At 50.1% G+C, this 20,397-nt stretch overlaps 8 protein-coding genes across 8 annotated transcripts; 4 read left to right on the forward strand and 4 right to left on the reverse strand.

Moving 5' to 3' along the window:
• Window positions 1-880: 880 nt before the first annotated feature.
• On the forward strand, window positions 881-3,174 carry ASPVEDRAFT_59904 (uncharacterized protein; the record flags this gene model as incomplete). Its single annotated transcript, XM_040815504.1, has 5 exons — window positions 881-1,012; window positions 1,095-1,448; window positions 1,512-1,590; window positions 1,660-1,856; window positions 2,512-3,174. 5 exons carry the CDS (start codon window positions 881-883, stop codon window positions 3,046-3,048), a joined length of 1,299 nt encoding a protein of 432 aa, XP_040664344.1. The 3' UTR covers window positions 3,049-3,174.
• On the reverse strand, window positions 3,082-5,671 carry bipA (Hsp70 family ATPase KAR2). Its single transcript, XM_040811620.1, has 4 exons — window positions 5,253-5,671; window positions 5,030-5,194; window positions 3,875-4,977; window positions 3,082-3,818 (listed from the first exon to the last, which is right to left on the reverse strand). The coding sequence occupies exons 1-4, from the start codon at window positions 5,429-5,431 to the stop codon at window positions 3,250-3,252; spliced, it is 2,016 nt and encodes a 671-aa protein (XP_040664345.1). The 5' UTR covers window positions 5,432-5,671; the 3' UTR covers window positions 3,082-3,249.
• A 498-nt stretch (window positions 5,672-6,169) lies between these two features.
• Window positions 6,170-8,974, reverse strand: ASPVEDRAFT_124921 (putative translation elongation factor EF-1 subunit; the record flags this gene model as incomplete). The annotated part of the gene is made up of 5 exons (XM_040806229.1): window positions 6,170-7,377; window positions 7,428-7,610; window positions 7,660-8,402; window positions 8,572-8,674; window positions 8,743-8,974. 5 exons carry the CDS (start codon window positions 8,972-8,974, stop codon window positions 6,170-6,172), a joined length of 2,469 nt encoding a protein of 822 aa, XP_040664346.1.
• A 485-nt stretch (window positions 8,975-9,459) lies between these two features.
• Window positions 9,460-11,285, reverse strand: ASPVEDRAFT_80226 (putative MFS transporter; the record flags this gene model as incomplete). Its single annotated transcript, XM_040816829.1, has 8 exons — window positions 9,460-9,739; window positions 9,803-10,016; window positions 10,072-10,176; window positions 10,236-10,570; window positions 10,627-10,651; window positions 10,702-10,871; window positions 10,918-11,067; window positions 11,119-11,285. 8 exons carry the CDS (start codon window positions 11,283-11,285, stop codon window positions 9,460-9,462), a joined length of 1,446 nt encoding a protein of 481 aa, XP_040664347.1.
• Window positions 11,286-11,392: 107 nt separating this feature from the next.
• On the forward strand, window positions 11,393-12,189 carry ASPVEDRAFT_473898 (uncharacterized protein). The gene is made up of 3 exons (XM_040813770.1): window positions 11,393-11,555; window positions 11,618-11,798; window positions 11,846-12,189. The coding sequence occupies exons 1-3, from the start codon at window positions 11,500-11,502 to the stop codon at window positions 12,026-12,028; spliced, it is 420 nt and encodes a 139-aa protein (XP_040664348.1). The 5' UTR covers window positions 11,393-11,499; the 3' UTR covers window positions 12,029-12,189.
• A 15-nt stretch (window positions 12,190-12,204) lies between these two features.
• On the forward strand, window positions 12,205-13,574 carry ASPVEDRAFT_38080 (uncharacterized protein). The gene has a single exon (XM_040811621.1). The coding sequence runs from the start codon at window positions 12,351-12,353 to the stop codon at window positions 13,089-13,091; it is 741 nt and encodes a 246-aa protein (XP_040664349.1). The 5' UTR covers window positions 12,205-12,350; the 3' UTR covers window positions 13,092-13,574.
• Window positions 13,575-13,952: 378 nt separating this feature from the next.
• On the forward strand, window positions 13,953-16,005 carry ASPVEDRAFT_80228 (uncharacterized protein; the record flags this gene model as incomplete). Its single annotated transcript, XM_040816830.1, has 10 exons — window positions 13,953-13,986; window positions 14,048-14,073; window positions 14,136-14,308; window positions 14,362-14,453; window positions 14,516-14,694; window positions 14,746-14,854; window positions 14,952-15,172; window positions 15,261-15,297; window positions 15,361-15,391; window positions 15,462-16,005. The coding sequence occupies 10 exons, from the start codon at window positions 13,953-13,955 to the stop codon at window positions 16,003-16,005; spliced, it is 1,446 nt and encodes a 481-aa protein (XP_040664350.1).
• A 338-nt stretch (window positions 16,006-16,343) lies between these two features.
• Window positions 16,344-19,989, reverse strand: pan2n2 (poly(A)-specific ribonuclease; the record flags this gene model as incomplete). Its single annotated transcript, XM_040806265.1, has 4 exons — window positions 16,344-17,274; window positions 17,332-18,447; window positions 18,501-19,798; window positions 19,861-19,989. The coding sequence occupies 4 exons, from the start codon at window positions 19,987-19,989 to the stop codon at window positions 16,344-16,346; spliced, it is 3,474 nt and encodes a 1,157-aa protein (XP_040664351.1).
• Window positions 19,990-20,397: the final 408 nt, after the last annotated feature.

The raw sequence follows: 20,397 nt of genomic DNA on the forward strand, positions 1-20,397 counted from the left end.
GAGCTCCATGGCGTTCTTGTCTGGGTCCTCATAGTCGAAACCCCCTGTGGAGGCTCAGGGAAACACGGAGGTGCCGCTATTTTACTCAATTTGGAAGCTCTCAATGTTCTCCCAAGACTCCATAATTTCATCGGAGACTGGGGAGATCGGCGAGACCACCAGTTAGTCTGTGGAAGTGCGGAGGACCCGAGTCCGGACTTAGTCTTGTCCCGGTGGCATTTCCATCAATCACAGGCGTTTCTCAGCTGACGGAGCTGGGCAGATTCAATCGCAGGGTTCGCAGCTCTTTCGTATAACTCTCTCCTGCTACCCGTGAAACGATGCTTGTAACTGGCGAAGCGAGGACATAGAGTCCAAATTACTGGGATGATCGGACTGCCAGTCAACCCACCGAGAATTAGCTTGAGATCATCGTGACTTGTTGAATCGAACCTCGCAAGATGATTCAAGATGGGTTTTCTGAAACACAACAGTGTTCTGGGGCAAGCTGGACAGCATGGGTGAAGGTCGGAATTAAACCCCGGTCGCCCAAGTGAGGGGGGTCATGTCTTTGCCTCGCAACTGCTGTTGCAAAGTGGCTAGTAATGCATGGCTCACGTTTAACATAAATCCCAGGCTTCCGGATAAGCTTCTCCGGCGATTGCGCTGAGGCTGGACGAAGGGAAAACGAGAGGCGACGATGGGGCGGAGAGCAGCAGAAAGAATATCGGATACCCGACGCGTTCCTCTCCAAGAGGTACAAGATCACATGGGCTGAGAGAGGTGGGGGCGGACAGAGCAAGCATCATGGATAGCTCTGTTTCTACCTAATAATACGCTCTGCCTTCTATTGCTTTCTCCCGGAATGTTAGAACATTGTCCAGAACAATCCTGACCCATCATGGCCGAAATTCCCAAAGTCCAAACCGTTGCTCTAGTTCGTGAAATCGGCGGCCCTGTCGAGTTCCCCGAGGACTATCCTGTTCCTACTCCCGGAAATAACGAGGTGTTGGCTAAAGTCCTCTACACTGGGGTATGCCATAGTGGTAGGGTCCTCTGCAGACCCCTCTAGAATGGGTAGAAGTCTAATCGATGATATAGACCTCTTTGTGAAGGAAGGCACAGCTTCCGGGCTCGATGGAGTCCCTATTACCAAGTTGAGATTTCCACACATTGGCGGCCATGAAGGCGTAGGGCGTATTGTGGCTCTAGGACCAGGTTGTGGATCAGACTTGAAACTCGGAAGCCTTGTCGGGATCCGTTTCAACAGTCGAGTATGCAGACGATGCGAGTTCTGCCTTGCTGGAACTGAACAATATTGTGTGAAAAGCACGACCCATCTTCTTCATGAGGATGGGAGTTTCCAGCAGTATATCGCTCTTGATGCAGATTACTTGACCATCCTTCCGGATGATGTTGATCCTAAGCTTATAGGCCCCGTACTGTGTGCTGGGATCACTGCATATAAGGTGGGAAGCCAACCAAGCACGGTATGCCGCCAATGGTATGCATATATGCTGATACCCTCACAGGCTGTACTAGGAACAAACATTAGAGCCGGAAGCTGGCTTGTCGTCGTTGGCGCAGGCGGAGGCCTGGGACATTTAGCAGGTATACTTTCCTTTTCCAGCTTTCAACAGTATGAGAGATGATAACCCTAATTAAGAACGATAATAACAGTCCAATACGCCAAAGTCCTCGGGGCCCAAGTAATTGGGGTCGATGCACCCAATAAACGCGACTTGGTTCTCGACGTCGGTGCCACAGAGTTCGTCGACTTCGTCAATACAGACCCCGTTCAGCGCGTTCACGAAATTACTGGCTCAGGCGCACATTCTGTGGTCGTCACAGCCGGGAGTGCGAGCGCCTTTGCCCGTGCAGCCGACATGCTGCGTGTTGGGGGTACACTGAGTTGCGCGGGGGTCCCGCCTGGAGTAGCCAAGCTCGAGACGCCGATCTGCAACATAATCATCAAGGGCCTGAAGATCTGTGGGAACACAGTGGGCTCGATGAAGGAATGTATGGAGGCGGTGGACTTGACTCGGCGGGGGCTGGTGAAGCCTGAGATCGAAATCCGGCCGTTCAGAGAGTTGCCGGCTGTATATGAGGAGATGGAGAAGGGGGATGTTGCGGGGAGGATTGTACTGGAAGTTCCTGAGTAGCCATAGTAACATGGAATATTGTTCCGAGCGCATACTATATACCTAGTACGTATAACGGCTGGACCTTCCCAAGGCCAAATGAACGACGTCACTCTGGATCTGCTCCACCGAGTCCCGAATCAAGTTCTCCAGCACCAAGACTCTAGTTCAACGGCCACACAACCTCTCAATTCCTTAAAAGATCCTCCTCTTGTCTCATAACATCCATCTCTAGCTCTCCCAGGACGTCCAGAATCCCAGAACATACCAAAATAACCGCCAAAATGAACGACATCCCTCTCCAGCCGGCAAGCACTGATGTGAGCCGACCCCCATCTAACCTACTGCTACGGCACCGGTCAATTAACTAACAAATAACGTACAAATATAGCCCAGTGAACTCGCCGGCCTCGAATCCAGCCCCTCTATGCTCTTCACCTCCTTCACCTCTACAACAGCCTGGACACTCGGACTAGCGCTCCGCGACCGCATCCTATCTCTCCCCTCCGCGCAGCGCAAACCAGCCCTAATCTCCATAACGCTGGCGGGTGGGCTCGAGCCTCACGTCGTCTTCCAGTGCGCAACAGAACCAGGCACCGTGGCGGACAATGACAACTGGGTACGGCGGAAGCGGAACACCGTGCTGCGCTGGGGCGTGTCGAGCTGGCTGATGAGACAGAAGATGATTGCTGGGCGGGGAGGTAGTGTGGATGGCGTTGAGGAGGCGTTTGTGGGGAAATATGCGCTTGTGAGCTCGAGTGGTGGGCAGACGGCGGATGAGTATGCGATTCATGGTGGCGCGTTTCCCGTTAGGGTAAAGGGTGTGGATGGTGTTGTGGGTGTTATCGTTGTAAGTGGGTTGAAGCAGGAGGATGATCATCAGGTCATTGCTGAGGTTGTGAGGGGGTTTATTGGCGTGGGAAATTAGGTTAGAAGCTAAAGTATTGTATACAACTTGCACTGCCAGGAATGGATATAATGAATTTAATACATATTGTATTTAGGTATTTAGGTATCATGCTACTAGTCCTATCTTATAATAAGGGAATAGGCTGCTTTCTTGGTCTTGACTGAAGAGAAAAAATTTGAAAATGTTGAAAATGCAAACTCCAGAAAACCCTAAGTTATTTTACAATTCATCATGGCCATAGTCGTCATCGTCCTCCTCTGTGGGAGGAGCGGAGCCATACAGCTTGCTGGTAATTGGGTAGGCCACGTTGGACAACTGCTCCTTCTGCTCCTCGAAGTCCTCAGTGGTGGCCGAGGCACCGTTCTCGTCGAGCCAGTCATGAACTTCCTTGACGGCGTCCAAAATGGTCTGCTTGTCATCCTCATCGATCTGGCCACCGAGGCCTTCTTCGTTGCTGACCTGGTTCTTAAGGCTGAAGGCATAGTTCTCAAGGCCATTCCGGGCCTCGATCTTAGTCTTGATGGCACGGTCCTCCTCGGCAAACTCCTCTGCTTCGGCGACCATGCGCTCAATATCCTCTGGGGTCAGACGGCCCTTGTCATTCTTGATTGTGATACTCTCCGCCTTTCCAGTGCCCTTGTCACTGGCACTGACCTTCAGAATGCCGTTGGCATCCAGGTCAAAGGCGACCTCAATCTGAGGGACGCCACGTGGGGCGGGGGGGATATCAGTAAGCTCAAACTTGCCAAGAACATTGTTGTGCTTGGTGAGAGAACGCTCTCCTTCGACTGTAAAGGATATTAGTATGTTTAAATACTTAAACAAGAGTGACTGAAAAACTTACAAACTTGAATAAGGACAGTAGGCTGGTTGTCAGCCGCGGTAGAGAAGATCTGCGACTTGCGAGTAGGGATGACGGTGTTACGGGGGATGAGCTTGGTCATCACACCACCGGTGGTCTCGATACCCAAAGTAAGAGGGTTGACGTCCATAAGAACGACACCCTGAGTACCCTCCTCGTTGCTCAGGACACCACCCTGAACGGCAGCACCGTAAGCGACAGCCTCATCAGGGTTAACGTTCTTGCTGGCTTGTTTGCCGAAGAATTCTTCCAGAATGGCCTGGACCTTGGGGATACGAGTGGAACCACCAACAAGAACAATGTCATCGACTTCAGCCTTGGACACCTTGGCATCCTTGAGCACCTGCTCGACAGGCTTCATGGTCTTCTTGAACAGATCCATGTTCAGCTCTTCGAACTTGGCGCGGGTAAGGGTCTCGGAGAAATCTTCGCCCTTGTGGAACGCCTCAATTTCGATACGAGTCGACTTCTGGGAAGACAAAGTGCGCTTGGCCTTCTCAACCTCGCGCTTCAGCTTACCCATGGCCTTCAGATCCTTGCTAACATCGACGTTGTTCTTCTTGTTGTATTGCTTGACGAAGTAGTCCATGACACGGTGGTCAAAGTCCTCACCACCAAGGTGGGTGTCACCAGCAGTAGCCAAAACTTCAAAGACTCCGTTATCAATCGACAAGAGGGAAACATCGAAGGTACCGCCACCAAGATCGTAAACGATAACCTGGCGCTCTCCCTCATCCTTGTCTAGTCCATAAGCGATAGCTGCGGCGGTAGGTTCGTTGACAACACGGAGAATGTTGAGGCCAGCGATAGTACCGGCATCCTTAGTAGCCTGTCTCTGGGCGTCGTTGAAGTAGGCGGGGACAGTAACAACGGCGTGGGTGACCTTCTCTTCCAGGTAGCTCTCGGCGACCTCCTTCATCTTACCGAGAACCATTGCGGACACTTCCTCGGGGGTCAGGGTCTTGGGGGACTGGTTGACGTCCACTCTGACATTGGGCTTTCCATCCTTGTTGACAACCTTGAAGGGGAAGTTCTTGATATCACGCTGGACATCAGACTCATCGTACTTGCGACCAATCAATCGCCTATGGATTGTTAGAAACAAAGTCTTGTCAAGAAAAAGACTGGGCAACTCACTTGATGTCAAAGATAGTCCGCTTAGGGTTAGAGGCGTATTGGTTCTTTGCTCCGTCACCGACAAGACGTTCCTCATCGGTAAATGCGACGTAGGAGGGAGTGATACGGTTTCCTTGGTCGTTGACCATGATTTCGACTTTTCCGCCTTTCATCACACCAACGCAACTATAACCAGTTTAGCTTCTCGCCTTCAATGATGCGACCCATCCAGGTGTATACATACGAGTAAGTTGTTCCCAAATCGATACCAATGACTTTTCCATAGTTTTCCTGAACTTCATCCTCCTGGGCGTGGGCAGTTCCGAAAAACGCGAGAGGTGCAATGAAGACGAGAAGGAGGTAGAAGATGGTGGTCCAAGCAGCGAATGGCTTGGCCGCGCCGCGACCGGAGTGACGCGACATGGCGAATGTGTATGTAGGTTTGTTCAATTAGGGTAGGGTAGGGGGATCAAGACTCCTACAGAAGTCGCGCGAAAAAGATAAATCGGGACCCAAGCTCTGGAAGAAAAAGAGAAGCACAGAGAGGGGAAGAAGTGGTGTTAAAAGCAAACCCAACCACAGTGACACGGGGAGGGGGGCGAGTGTCGAACAAAGAGAAGGGGAAAGGTGGATGGAAGAAAGAAGAGAGGAGGTGGAAGAAGCTCCGGCAACCTTCTTGTATGGAGAGCGAGCGGCGAGGAAAGGACAGCGGCCATCTGGCCTTTTCGCATACAAGTTTACTTCTCACGCGCTGATTGGCTAGGAGCGCCACCCAGGGTCGTGAATGACTCAGCCCGCCCCCGACCGCCCCCATTCTGCTGAATCCACTCCGGGCGGTCAAGAAGTCGATCGAAGTTCGCAGAAAATCAACGCCCAATGGGGGTTAGCGCCGTGAATAAGTTCCTGCAGGGGTTGTCTATATGCGGTTTAGCGCTGTTGAATTTGTGGTGGCTGCGGCTTTGTTTGCCTTTATTCAGGACATGTTGCACAACGACAGCTCTGTTTCCTATTATAATTCACAATTCACAGCCGCCTACCGAGAGGAAGTATGGAAAGGCCAGATTGCATTATACAAATCGTGTCTATGATGTTTGAGTCATTGAAGAATGATTCATAAGTGTAGATATAGAATTTTATGTCGCGTGTCTATGTACTTGATATTCACTCCAGCAATCCAGCGGCCACGGTGTCACCTCCAGCTCTCAGAACCACTCTAGTCGGGGATTCCAAAGGTACCGCCTGGTCCAGCTCTACAACAACCCGAGCTACAGACCCAGGGGAGACAATCTTTGGCTTTTTCTTGAGAACATTTCCGGAGCCTTTGTCCAATGTTGCAACTAGCCGGCTGATCCGCCCAGGAACGTGCAAGCGCCCACGATGAATATCAACCATGCTTGGCAGTAAATGATCAAAAGCAAGTACCTTGCAGGTAAACGAAGTAATGTTAGGAATCGGGGCGGAGGCGTGGCAGACAACGTCGCCAGAGCGAAGATGAACGGGGTCGATATTCGCAAGGTTCAAGACAACGTTTTGACCAGCGACGGCCCAGTCACTAGGCTCTCCGTCGACTTCTAGACTTCGAATCACTGCTGTCTCTCCACTTGGCATGGTGACAATTTGGTCACCTCCTTGTAGGCTCCCAGCATCGATTCGGCCGGATATTGATAGAGGGTTCTGTATGCTCCCACGAAACACATCGCCAATCGTCATTCGTAGTGGCTTGTCGAGAGCGTGGGAGTACGGCTCTGTAGCCTCGAGTTCTTCCACCAGTGTATTACCACTGTACCAAGACACATTTTTATCCTCGCTTCGCCGAGTAATGTTATCCCCACTGACACCAGAGCATGGTACAAAGGAAATATTCTTGGCTTGGAACCCAGCGGTGGTCAAGAAAGCCGAAACCTGCTGCTCAATCTCCTCAAAGCGACCCTTATCCCATTGAACAGTATCCATTTTGTTAACAGCGACAATGATCCTCTGCACGCCCATACTTCTCACGAGTAGAGCATGCTCCTTGGTTTGGCCCTTCAATCCCGACTCATAGTTCCCGATACTGGAGTCGATAACGAGTACAGCAAAATCGGCCTGACTTGCACCCGCGATCATGTTGGGAACAAAGTCTCGATGGCCAGGCGAATCAACAATCGTGAAAATAGTCTTATCTGTTTCAAACTTGCTTGTCGCAATGTCAATAGTCACACCTCGCGCTCTCTCCTCAGTACCCTGGTCTAAGACCCACGCAAGAGCAAAAGACCCTTTGCCTAGCTTCTCAGCCTCTCTTCTATATTTTTCCAGTGTACGCTGGTCAACAGCTTTCAAATCCGCAAGTAGGCGCCCCATGAGCGTACTTTTCCCAGCATCCACATGCCCTAGAGCTTGTTAATGTCAAGCTTAACGAGTCGTGTAGAAAAGTACTAACCGATAACCACAAAATTCATGGCATTTTTCCGTTTAGACTTCCTGTACTCGGAGAGCACATCCAGATTCTTGCTCTTCACGTTGAATTTTTCAGTGACGGTGAGGTTGCTCATGTCACCTGCCAGACCTGCCGAGCCTTTCTTGTCACCTTGTGGCTTTGCAGCAGGTTGTTTCGACTTGAAGCCTGCATGACGATTAGGTGATATCTCATATCTTTCGCCGAATAGCCAAACCTTTAGCTGAACTCTGGGCGTTCAAAACTACATCGTCTGGGCTTGGTCCTGCAAAGTCAAACGGTTCAGCGAGGTCTTGTCCATAGATTTTGATCAAATCTAGAGTATTCGTGTATAGGTGGCTGGGCTCGGTCATCATCGGACGTGTGTCATCCCCAACAATAGTGACTGCAAATGTTGAAGGTGGCGCGCGAACGTTGGAAGTAGGTGGCTCCTTGTTTTCCCCTTTAATCTGGACGTCCTCCACAGAGCCCCCCAGTTCAGTTTTAGCTGGGAGATCTGGTGTCTTTGGCTCAGATGGCGACTTCTTTGGAGATATAGACTGTCCGAAACGAGATTCTTTGCTCAAGCTTTGCAGCGATGGGGAACTCTCTGAGGATTTGGTCTTTCTGTCATTACGTGCGAGTCTCTCTCGGAGCGATAACGGAGCTCCTTCGCCAGCGGATGGCTGCGCAGTGTCACTTCTTCCGCCAGAAGAAGGTGTCGGCGACTTGTCTCCCTCTTTCTTCTTTCGTGCAGCAGCTAAAGCTGCTAGTTTAGACATCTTTCCTCCACCGTTCTCTGGCGCTCCACCGAGGAGACCAAGTCGAGGGTAAAGCGGTTCAACGAGGATATCGGCCTTCCGGTGCGCAGGTACATTAAGCCAGGGAGAGTCACGAAAGAATTCCGCGGCTGAGAAATGAGCGCGATGCGACGAGGTCGTAGTAGTAAGAGGTAGAGGATACACTGGCACTAAAAGCATCCTGTTAGAACATATTCAAGCTTCAAACAAAGTCAGTTTAGGCGCTCGAGAAATCGCAGAAAGATGCCTTACATACCTCCTAGCACTTCCTTCATTCATCTGACACCCCACGCAGTACCTTTACCGAAACAAAAGTCGACGCAAGTCTGGTGACCCGAGCCCAACCACACAAGGATACAAAAAGACAGAACATATAGGTATTTCGCTTACCTGTGCCTCCTTTTGCCTTGGCCGGCGCAGCCTTACTCTTCTCCGCCTCTTTCGTCTTCTTGCCTACAAGCAAGGCATTAGCACCCACCTCCGCCGTGATTCATCCCTCGTATTGGAAGCTGATAACCTACCCTTTAAATAATTCACCGATTTCTCAACATCGTTGTAATAATGCCACAGCGCTTCCTGGACCTCGTCGCGGGTTGCGGTCACAGACGGGTCGCCGCCAGCCAACTGACTCAGTACCTCGCGAGTACATTGTTCGAGGTACTCGCGCTCTTCGGGGTCCTCGGAGTCGTATTCATCTTCGTAATCCAGGTCGTCGTCGTCGTAGCCCACGGCCTTGACGCGGTGTCGTGACATGGTGGTGCTTGTCTCACGGAGCGGCGGGGTAGGAGGGAGGGGTTCTCGTCGCCTTGGGCACTCGGCGGCGTTCGAGGGGAAGAAAACAAGCAGGAAAAGAATGCCAAAGAAAAATATGAGATTCCAGGTAAACAAATACCCAGCAAAGCGTGGGGGGGTTCTATGTCAGGTTTTTGTTCCTGGGAGATTTGTTGCGGTGGTGACTCGGGAGCTGAATTCAGTCACCACGTCATTCCCCACTCGGCTCGCTCTTATTACAGATCAGCCTCATCTTACAATATAACAGGGCACCATCCGCAGAGAGGTGATGTATGTCCATGAGTCAAATCGGTAAATTTATGTGGGGTATCTTCTATTCGTCTCTAGTATGCTGTATTGTTTGATGTCACGGTAAACTCAGACGCATGCAAATATAAACAATTTTTTAAAAGGGAATGTGCTAGCCCTACCTACCTACCAAACATATACAATAGTTACTTAGTTATTCACTTGCTGGGGTCTACATCAGGAGAGTCACCAGTACCAGCAGCAGCTCTCCGACTCTTCCTCCTCTCAACCAAAACGACCGGCGTAATGGTCAAAACCAACACGGCCACAACAACAGCCGCCTGCGTCCCAAAGACAACAGCAACGCCGTTCCTGGCAATCCACGAGGGCTGGAAGTAACCAACTGAGAACCCACTCGCTGTGCGCCATCCGTTGATAATCGCCGACACGACGGTCGATTTTTCCGGGTATTTTTCTAGTGCATAGGCGGTTATTGACCTATGGATTCAATCAGATTCGCTCAGTAACAAGAGCTAAACTGGAGGAGTGGTGGGGACGCACACAGTACTAGCAATCATTCCCGCTACAACCATCAACCAGCCAAACGCAAGCCCGATCCATTTTTTTTGGTAGTTTAGGGTAAGACCGTATGTTAAGAGGCCGCAGGCCATAGTGCCGATTGCAGGCCAAACGCCGTGTAGCCGGTTCTCTGGAAGCCATTTGTGCTGACGCGTGCGGTAAATCCAATCGTTGAACCAGTAGCCGAGGGCGTACCCTGTTCACGAGTAAGGTTTAATAGTTGCGTGAGGAGAGGGGTTGCATATGCGTACCGAGTAGACCTCCAATTATGGGCGCCCAGCGCAAAGAGGCCGAATTGAAGGTATCGAATAAGTAAGGGGGTTGTGCGACAAATGTAGAGACGGTCACGGTGATCCCTGGTCTTGTTAGAGAGGAAGGTGCGTTTTTGAAGGTGCGTCAAGTCAAAGACTCGTACCGATGGGCCAGCAGAAGTTGACCATGGTGGAGATACCAGTCAGCAACAAGGGAAACTTGAAGATGTATATAACCAGTGTTTTAATCGAATAGCCGATTGTTGGCAGCACTGGGAGGTTATGCGACTTGATGCCGAAGATGGCCGCCAAACGGCTATTGCGCTGGCAGTCTCGCCCCTTAACGAAGTATGTTTCGCGTCCGAATGCAAATATCAGGACAGTAGACAGTCCGTAAAATAGGGTTAGGATGCCGAATGAGACTGACCAGTTGCTTCCAGCTCCAATGTATCCAGCAATGCAGGGTCCAAGGAAAGGGCCGATTAGGAAAGTTGTTCCCCTAATAGTGTTATTAGACTGGGGGTTTATTATATACTTAGAAGAGCGTATGCCTACCAGATGTTGATCATTTGCGGCCAATCTAGAGACGTCAGTGGTTGTCTACAATACCTGGGGAAACACGAAGCTCACCTTTAGGATGATACATGTCGTGAATAATTGGAAGACCAACTACTTGAGGAACGGTTCCGAAGAGCCCTTGAAGGGATCGAAACACGGTGAATGTACCGTAACTGTTGGAGAAAGTGGCGCCCAAAACCATGAATGTGGTGATAAACTGCGGCCACAGCCAAATTGGAAGGCTTCATAAGGTTAGCAGTGCACATTGACAAGAACAAGTATGCACACCGTCCAAATGCCTCTATCAAAGGGATCGCTATCAAGCCACCAATTCCTTGCAACAGCATCCCATAGTTCATGCTGGTAGCCGACTTGTCGACGCTGATGCCCCATTCCGTCGCCTGATCGACAATTAGGGTCGATCCCCAGGTCATTCCTCTGTATTTGTTAACGAAAGAACCAATGTATGGGATAGAGTAAATAGTGTACCCATCAGCAAGAATAGAGCTGGACATGAGCGCAAAGAACAACAGTCGCTTTTTCCATGGGCTCCAGCTGCGAGGACTTCTATGTTCCTCATTCTCGCCCCTGCTACTAGGAGGAAGCATGCAAGTGCCTTGCATTTCGAGACCCTTTTCCAACATTGATCCACCCATTGAGTGTCACCCGTACTATAGATATTCAAATGCTGTCGGGGCTAATAATCTGGAAGTATTGCAAAAAGGAAAAAGTAAAGATATCGCACATAATGCGGATGACGGACAAGCTCAAGTTTATTTTTAAGCCACAGCTGTCATACTCAGTCTGAGTCTCGCACTGAGTCCTGATCCCACGCGAAGAACGTGGCGGGTTGCAGATCTCCCACGCAGCATGATTTTGCGAGTTCAGCTTCGACAGGGGATTAAAACTATTCGTTATAAGCCAGTGTAATGAGCCAGTGCATGAAGCGCCCCGTAATTTACGCACCTGAACTAACTTTTTCGACTAGCAGGAAATCAAGGGATGGCCGAGCACTCGCAGGGAATACTTATTTGAACGAGGCTTTCCGGTGTGGAAACTCAATATCTCCCCCCTGCACCGGCTCGAATTTCGCCCGAATTGGGGTTCTATTCACTATGTCCGCAGTCACGCCAGCTACCGGGGCTCTTCTAGCCAAGACTCTTACTTCGGTGTGTCCAACTGCTGCTGGGTGCGAATGCTCTCTAAGTGCCTATAGCCCGCCGCCCTTGGATTTGTCCCCGTTGCTGCCCAGTTTCATATATTCGAAATCCTGGCCAGTATCAATAAACCCGCCGCAGGCGAAGATGTTCTGGCTGCGTACAAGAGCACCCTTGGCAATGGAGATGCCACAGACCCGGTTCCTTGTAAGGTATGCTCTACCCGTCGGGATGAGACTTGAAACCACTGACCGTGTGCGAACGAACCCGAGCAGCCGTGGTTCTAGTTCGTAAGTTTCCAAAGGGGGGTTTCTTTCTTTTGCGGTCGCACTACTAACTCGAAGACAGAGGACGCTCTCTTCGCAATGAGTGGTCTAGGCCTTGTAGATCTCGTTGGAGAGGATCTATATAAAGCCAATGCTCTCACTCACCATCTAGCAGAGTCCCCATCTGCTGTCCACGGGGCGATTCACTTGTGAGACCATATCTCGGAATAAGACTCAGATATCGGAAGTAGCTGACTCCCATAGCACAACGGAGGCACTCCTGGCAGGGGCGTTTCTCATGTCGAAGCTCAAGGCAGAGAACTTTGCCTACCCGTTCAAGGAATGTGAAACGCCGATGCAATATGCGTACCAGATGATGGGCAAGGAGGAATATACAAAACAGCACACCTACTCCATCATGGCAGCAGAGGGTCGCATGGATAGCTTTAACACCTTTATGGTCGGTAAGTTTTTCAAGCCCCGAAAAACACCCGACCGACTGCAGGCACTGGGGTACGACCTCGCGGCAGTGGTCGGGGAGGCCGGGCCCTCGACGTCAACAATGATGGTGGACATCGGTGGCGGGCGCGGCGAGATGCTTCTGGACATCAAGGAGGCATTCCCGCAGTTCCAGGCGGCAGATCTCGTGGTGGAGGAGTTCAACAACGATCTCGGCGGCGATATCCCGGGAATCACGATGGTCACTTGGAATTTTAAAGAGGGGAGCAGCCCGCAGCCCCTGCAAGGAGCACTTGTTTATCACCTGGCGCACATCCTGCACAACATGCCGGATTTGGACGCAATCGAGTTGATGCAGAAGATTTCAGCAGCAATGGCGCCGTACTCGCGCCTGCTCGTGCACGAGTTCTCCAAAAATGTTAATTACGCGAAGATGCATGCCAGCATGTCGGTGTTGTATGGAGGCCGCGAGCGAACGGGGACGGAATGGCGTCGGATGGCGGCACTGACGGGGCTCGAGGTGACGTTCGAGGCGTATCCCGAGCTGGGAGAGGGGCTCGTGGAATTTCGGAGGAAGTAGAATATATAAGCCAAGAGATCGATTTGTTTCATTGATCTGAGATTAGCTCTGGTGGAGATGGCGGATCGATCTGGAGGAAGGAATCAAGAGAGTTGAGAGTGACTTTTCCGGTTAAACTCATGTCAACTCATCAACTCACCATCCACCCTCCAGAGTGCCATGATTCCAAGTTTCATCCCGTATATTGTCTTTGGGTTATTTTTTTATCTTTATCGTCTGCTAGATCAGGATGATCATCTCCCATCTGTCTCCACCGACGCCAAATCGCCATCCAGCCCTGCCCACGATCTGTAATCAAACCACTCAGTAATGGCTCGTCTAAGCCAACTGCATTGTCGAGCGAGTTCACGCGTTTATTCTCTTTGCTCTCCACGAGTGCATGATGCAGACTGCCGATCTCTTTATCTTCGCCCTTGCAAGATCGCGTCTGGCCATCGAGTCGAGCTAGCCAGTGTAAACGTCAAGCTGGATTTGTGACCTCGTCTCAACATACAATCCCAAGTCTGTCTCTGGTTGAGACACTCCAGTTCGGACAACTTGATGGCAATTGGAACCATGAAGGGTTGTCTGGAATCTGGATTGGGTTAACCCTCGTTGAGTCTCTCGTCATGCAAGGGAATGGAGGACCGCCTGTTCGACGTTTTGGAGCATTCCAACGCAATCCAAATGCATTCACAGTGAACTCTAGAGGCCACTGTCAACAATTGCTGCTGCCGTCCCTTGCGTAGTGGGCTATTTTCTTCTGCAGTCTTTAAAGCCCTCAGCTCGTGCTTATAGCGGGCATTCCTCCACGTTCCTCCACGCTTCGGCTGGCATTCGAATGTCAGACAGCTGTCAGCCCGCCTGTCACTGCTCTGGATGATGTCCTCTCGAGAAGAAGAGGATCCAGCTTACGGTAACAGTCGATTATCTTTGTCTCTACACTTGCAACTAACAAGTGAATCTATACTCCATAGGGGAACCATTTGTCTATGCATGCTGGGTAAGTAAATCTGCGATCAGCCATTGCCTTCGACTGCTCCTAATCCAATTGTCTATCTATAGGCACTTACAGGCCTTGTCTCAGCTGCCTTGATCTTCAGATACACCGTGAAAGCATGGGCCGGCCGGGTTCTTCCCACTGTCAGCTCACCGACAAGAATATGGGGTGCCGAGGATTTGTTATTTGTGATCGGATATGGCTTTGATATAGCCCATATGACCCTCATTCAAATAAGGTGTATTTTCTTTCATCTAGTGCCATTTTTCCCCCTCGTTCTAACGTCAATAGTCTTAATTATGGCTTGGGTCGACACATTTGGTTCCTGACCGACGAGCAACGGATTGGAGCCATGAAATATGATTTCCTCTCTCAGCCTTTAGGTAAATACTTCCTTGCTCGCCCCAAAACAGTACCTCATGATTACACTAATTCGCCGTCTCAGCTGTTACCGCATCCATGTTTTCGCGCTGCGGGATGACCTGGTTTCTCTATACTTGTTTCAGCAGCCTGGACAGGCAGATCCGGATCGCGATCATCGTTGGAATGGCCATCCAGGTAGTCGCAAACTCGGTGACCGTCTTGCAGATTGTGCTTCAATGTGGGCCAAATCCATACTACGTGGTATATTCCCAACCCTCTGCCAGTATGCCACATCCATATCTGACTCGCTAGACAAACCGAGGGGCATACTTCCACTACATGTGGGACGGCGTCCCAACCGATGGCTCAGTCGTCTGTCAGTCGCCAAATGTCCAAACGACAGTCGGGTTTGTGCAAGGAGGTAAGTAACCTAACGACTGCCTCTTATTAGCACAAAAGCAACTTAAGCCATACTTTAAACAAACACACTAACCCTCGCAACACTCCAACCAAACCAGGCTTCAACGCCACCGTCGATTTCTTCTTAACCATCCTCTCCGCCATGCAGCTATGGCAGTTCAGCATTCGCGCCGTCGACCACAGTCCGGAAGGCTCGAACTCATTCCTTGCCCGGTTTAAGCGCATGCCCCGGCAGGCTCGGAAACGGCGGATATGGCAAACTACTATCCTTAGTGGGCCGTTAGCCTTGTCGGGGTGTGCCTCTATTGTGAAGACTTATGTATGAGACACCTGAATAGACATTGAAGGAGAATTTCCATGCTCAGTACTTGGAACGGAACTGATATGATATGATACTCTCTACACAGTTGCTAAAATCGCTCGGAGAGCGGAATGATTTTACACGTAAGTTTCTTGTTTATCATCCGCTCTCTATGCTTCACCACTAACAGAATACCACTTATCTAGACAACATAATGAGTTTCGTCTTATGGGTAAAGTAAGTTTACCCCTCTAGTCCCCAATCCACCACCCAACATAACTAATAACGCCCCTCGCCGTTCCACCAGAATTGAAAACTACTGCATCCTCCTCGCAACCTGTGGCCCCATAGTCCGCCTGTTTGTGCGCGTCATCTTCAACAACAATAAGAAGAACCATTCTACAGGAAAATACGGCTATTTCTCTAACAGCCGCAGGCGTCAATACCCATCCGACGGTCGTGGCGACGGCAGCGGTGGCGGAATCGACAAAGACCCTCACAGTCAAGGGAGTTCCAATACCCAATCCCAAACACAGGGGTCTATTCCTATGTCCATCCTAGGGGACAAGGGTATAGCAGAATATGCGCTTGACTATAGCCATGTCCACGGTGACGGTAGACCTAGTACAGGACTGGCACGGCGCGGCACGACAGCCAGTACAACAACTACGATTGGGGCTGTGAGGCCTAGAGCTAGTACGCCTCATCCGAAGATGGGGAGGAGTGATGATGATAGGGGGTGCGAAGAAGGTCGTGGGAAGGGGGTTACGGTGAAGACAGATATTACGGTGCGGGTTGATGAGGATGGAACCTCAACAACGGGGTTGGTGCATCCTAGGTACGATAATTAGACTATTTAATGATTTATATAAGATTATATTGTTTCCATTGTCTTCTATATTTACGGATGCGGATGAACTGCTTTAGGCTATTTGTGCCCTAAAAAGCCTAGAGTTCGAAGTTCCCGGCTTTACGCTACGAAGACAACAGAGCCCCTCACTCGATCGAGTCTACTGAAACAGATAAAGTAAAAAGTTCAATTATGCATGTTTAATGATACCCCAATTTACTCTATTGACAAAACTGCCACAAAGTCCTGCCATACAACCAAATCAGACAGGCCAGTTGATTCGAAAAACTTAGATTGTATCAGGAACGCATCCGTACAATTCATGGAAACGTAGAAGGATTACTTCAGCGGACTACCACCAAAGAACTCCCCCGATCCAGGGCCAGAGAACGTGCCATTGCTCGGCGTCAAGGCAATGGATCGTCGGAACGCCTGCCGGGGGGTAGCTGGTGCACTTGCGGGAGCGGCACCGACATCAGGTGCGCTGGGTGTATTTCGACCACTGTTATTATTCTGCATCGTTACTGCGGTTCCAGGCCGAGAGAGCACTGTGGCCACGCCGTTGCGAGCCGGGGGTCTGAATCCCAGCTTGGATCCCTCACGGAAGATCTCTTCCAGGATTTGGTTCACAATACCTGCATCCTCGTACTCTTGGAATTTCTTCCATAGTCGGAGGGCCATACGCGCATCCTCAATTGAGTCATGGCCCTGGTTGTTGTCCGCTGGTTCTTCTTGGATGTATTCTTTGAACACAGCCCATGCTAGATATCGAAGACTTAGTCGTCTGTTTTTCCCGGGGTGGAAGAACAAGTATTGCGTGTCGACCGTCTGTTTCTTAGGAACTTGAATGTTCACTTTCCGAAAGTCCGACGCCAGGCCATGGCCAACAAACACACAACCGAGATTGAGAAGCAGCCACAACTTCTTGTATGCAACTTTAAGTGGTACAATGTTATGTGAAGTGGTACGTGGGTCCAAATCACCAGGTTTGATGCCCGAATATTGTGTCACGTAGTCGACGATGGGTTCTTTGACAGATATGTAATCATCAATGAAAGGAGCACCTTCTTGCACCCCTGAACCTCGAAGAACAGACACCCTGGCAAGGCCACTTTTGCTGGGCCTCACGATCTCTTGTGAGCCATCGGCTTTAACGTTAATTTCCGCCTTTTCGAGGTCGACGAATTCTGTGTCGAGAGCAACCGGTGTGCCAGGTGTCGGCTTTTCCTCCTCAGAAAGCATGACACGCGATTCGACAGGAGGCCCATTGCTGCATCAGAGTCAGTATCAAGGAAGTATTGCTTAGATTTCGCCAATGTTGACTTACTTCAGAGACCAGTCACGGAAAAGTAGCGTCGTGTCCAGGTAGTCCTTCCATGTGTCATCCACTGCATGTCGTGCATCTCTTACTTGGAATGCAAGTACACATGGCGATTTCCACGGTTGGTTGAAGCGTAAAGCTTCATCTTTGTCCACCTCTGTGACTAAGAAATCGTTGAAAAGATGCCATCTACTCCTCATCTCTTGTTCACGAGACGAAACGGAAACATTGACAAACGAGACCAAGTGAGCCTTTTGGTGTTCTGGAATATCAATTTCCGCAACCAGCCCGACCAAATCGTATACAATTAGACCAGGCATGTTTCCTTGCATACGGAACCTCAAATCCTCCCCTTCAAAACAGAGGATCTGGCCGCCCTCGACAACAATACCAATCTCTTCTGGCAACCATCCAGGAATCGTCCAAAGACGTCGACAAATAGGGTTATTCACGGCTGCGTTAATCATCAGCACAAGAGGCATGCGATGTACTGTTTTCCGCATAGCCACTTGTTGATATCTCCGGCAATAGTTGCACCATCCCCGGTTCTGTGCCTCCCGTTCAATACTTGCTCTCAAAATATTCGAGAATCGAAACGCTGGATTTCGACGAGCCTGTTTCATATCAACCGTGGGATAAATAAGCTCGTTGACAAGAGTATTCCCCGGTCTCACGATTTCGTTCTGGCAAAACATGCACCGAATAGATTCTAGTGCAATCGTTGACAGCCTTATATCGAGATCTTCTGAGGTCGGCAGGATTTTATGGAAGTCCTGCGCAATCTGGCCAAGGAAGAATCGGTTGACAGCCTGTATGGCAACCGAGAGGGATTTGTTTGTGAGGTTTTCTTCCAACAGCCCTAAGCTCGAAGCTTCACGGAAGCTGCTGAAGGTTTTGAGTAGATTCGTCGCCTGGCAATTCTGACCATTGGCTTTCTCTAACATATCGAAAAGATACCCCATTTCGCATAGCAGACAGCTTTCAGCTATGCAAGAAGTCGCGGCGTGGTGAAGAGCAACATTTCGTATTAACGGAATAAACTTGAGGAGTTGAAGGAGGGAGTTGGTGAATGAGTTTGCGATATGGGTCTCTAACCCTGAGAAATTAGTCTGATTATAGAACCTATCGACAGTTTGTTAGAAATGGGTTCGATTCAATAAATCCTAGGAGCTTACCTGAAGTCGAAATCATCAACTCCGAATCTACTGTATTTGATTTCAACATTGCTGTACTTCAGCAGAGGGTCATCCTCCGATTCTCCGCTAATCTTCGCGCCAGAAAGAGCACCGGCAGTGTCGCCAACGGCATCATCTAGTTTTGCCTTGCTTTGGTCTCTTGCCTTTTCACTCAAGAATTTCGGTGCAATTAGTGCAGGTTCAGAGGAGGCCAAAGCACGAGTGTTTTCGACCTGGTATCTTCGGGTCTTCTTGGGATTTGCTGCGTATTGTCCTATCTCCCCAGAGCGAAGATAGGGGATGAGGGACTGGTCTATAAGAGCTGGTGGGCTCCCCACCTCAAACAGGAGATGGCTTGGCCACGCAGAGAGAAGGCGTTCATGGTAGTATGGCATACCGATCATATTCAAGGGAGTCTCTGGCGACCAGTCAAGGGGAGGTGGCCGTGGAGTGACGTCAGCGAATTCAACTTCCTTACTCATTTCATTAAAGTGAATTTTTGCCGGAGACCCCCAAAGCTGAATCGAGCATTCTGCGTCATTTATGGCAAGTGCCTCTCCGGATGGGGAGATTTCAATGCCCAGCATAAAGGATACGGTGGCTTGGCGAAGCTTAAAGGCGTTTGGGTTCATCAGGTCCACAACTTGAAGCTGGCCAGTTTGAGACGCAACAAAACTTGTCGTCTGTAGCTTTGGGTGCATACGGACATATGCAGCCCCAGCATGGAAAGGGATAGGTGGTAACGGCGATAGGGTCTTCAGATCATACACGTTCGCCAGCGGATCAACGATCGGAGACCCAAGGTGTCGCACTGAGAAACCACAAGTGACCAAAAGATCATTCCTGGCATCCATGTCATTTACCGCCGCTCCATGAGCCTTCCAGGACTTCACAACGCTGAAATCGGACAAACTCAGCGCATTAACAGATCCTGTATCTGTCGCGGCGCAAAGGTAGCGGCTTTTCTTCATTATCACATAATGATGTTCTGTTCGTAGTTTATCGACAATCGTTCCCTTATCGATATCAATTGTAAACATTGCCTTCTGACATCCCGCAACTATGATTCTGTTCGTTTGAGCCGTAAAGCTCATACAACGGAGTTCCTTAATTTCATCGTGAGTGACGTGCCATTGCGTTAGGCCACGCCGTGTAATCATATGCACACTCTTCGAGGAAAGTGATATAACTCCTCTCTCATGGAATAATATTTGTCGTACTGGGCCTTCGGTGACAGGGTGGGCACGAACGGATGTGTACCTCTGTAGTTCAGGTCCGTAGAAGGAGGTGACTCGGCCCTAAGAAAAAAAAAAAGATAAATTAGCATATTATCTCCTAGCTAGCGTTAGATATAACAAACATATTCGTTCCCCGCCCACAAGAGTTCGGAGACATCGTCAAAGGCAATCGTTGTCGCGATGGTTGGCAGCGCGTGCGGGTTCGGAGGGGGAACCGGGATACGTAGCAACTCGTTCCAATCCGCCTCCATTGCATTGGTATATCCGGGAATGGGCCCCAGACAAGTCTTTACTTCAATACGTTATCATGCCCTCAATGCGACTATTTATAGAATGGCCTGGCTCTGCCCACCTGGAAATCGGACAAAAGCAGGCATCGTTGGGCGGAGTGCGGGGGAGAAGCTGGATTGAAGCCTCGTAGGCTCGGCGAGTGCGCGGAATGGGTATAATTGGAGCCGTTATCGATATCGAGCGAACATTTCCTTCGTAACGAAATTAGAATTCCCAAGAAGGAGAAAACCGCTGGCTGTCGCCGTTATTCCCCAAGTATCAACAGGGCAGCTGCTGAGGATCAAGCGCCAAGAATGTATCACGTGCGGTGCTGCTATGTGGGCCGATCCGCAGCGTTTCTGGCTATCACACAGCTCATGGCTCAACAC

This window comes from Aspergillus versicolor (assembly GCF_001890125.1).
Source record: "Aspergillus versicolor CBS 583.65 unplaced genomic scaffold ASPVEscaffold_2, whole genome shotgun sequence".
NCBI classification, from domain to species: Eukaryota; Fungi; Ascomycota; class Eurotiomycetes; order Eurotiales; family Aspergillaceae; genus Aspergillus; species Aspergillus versicolor.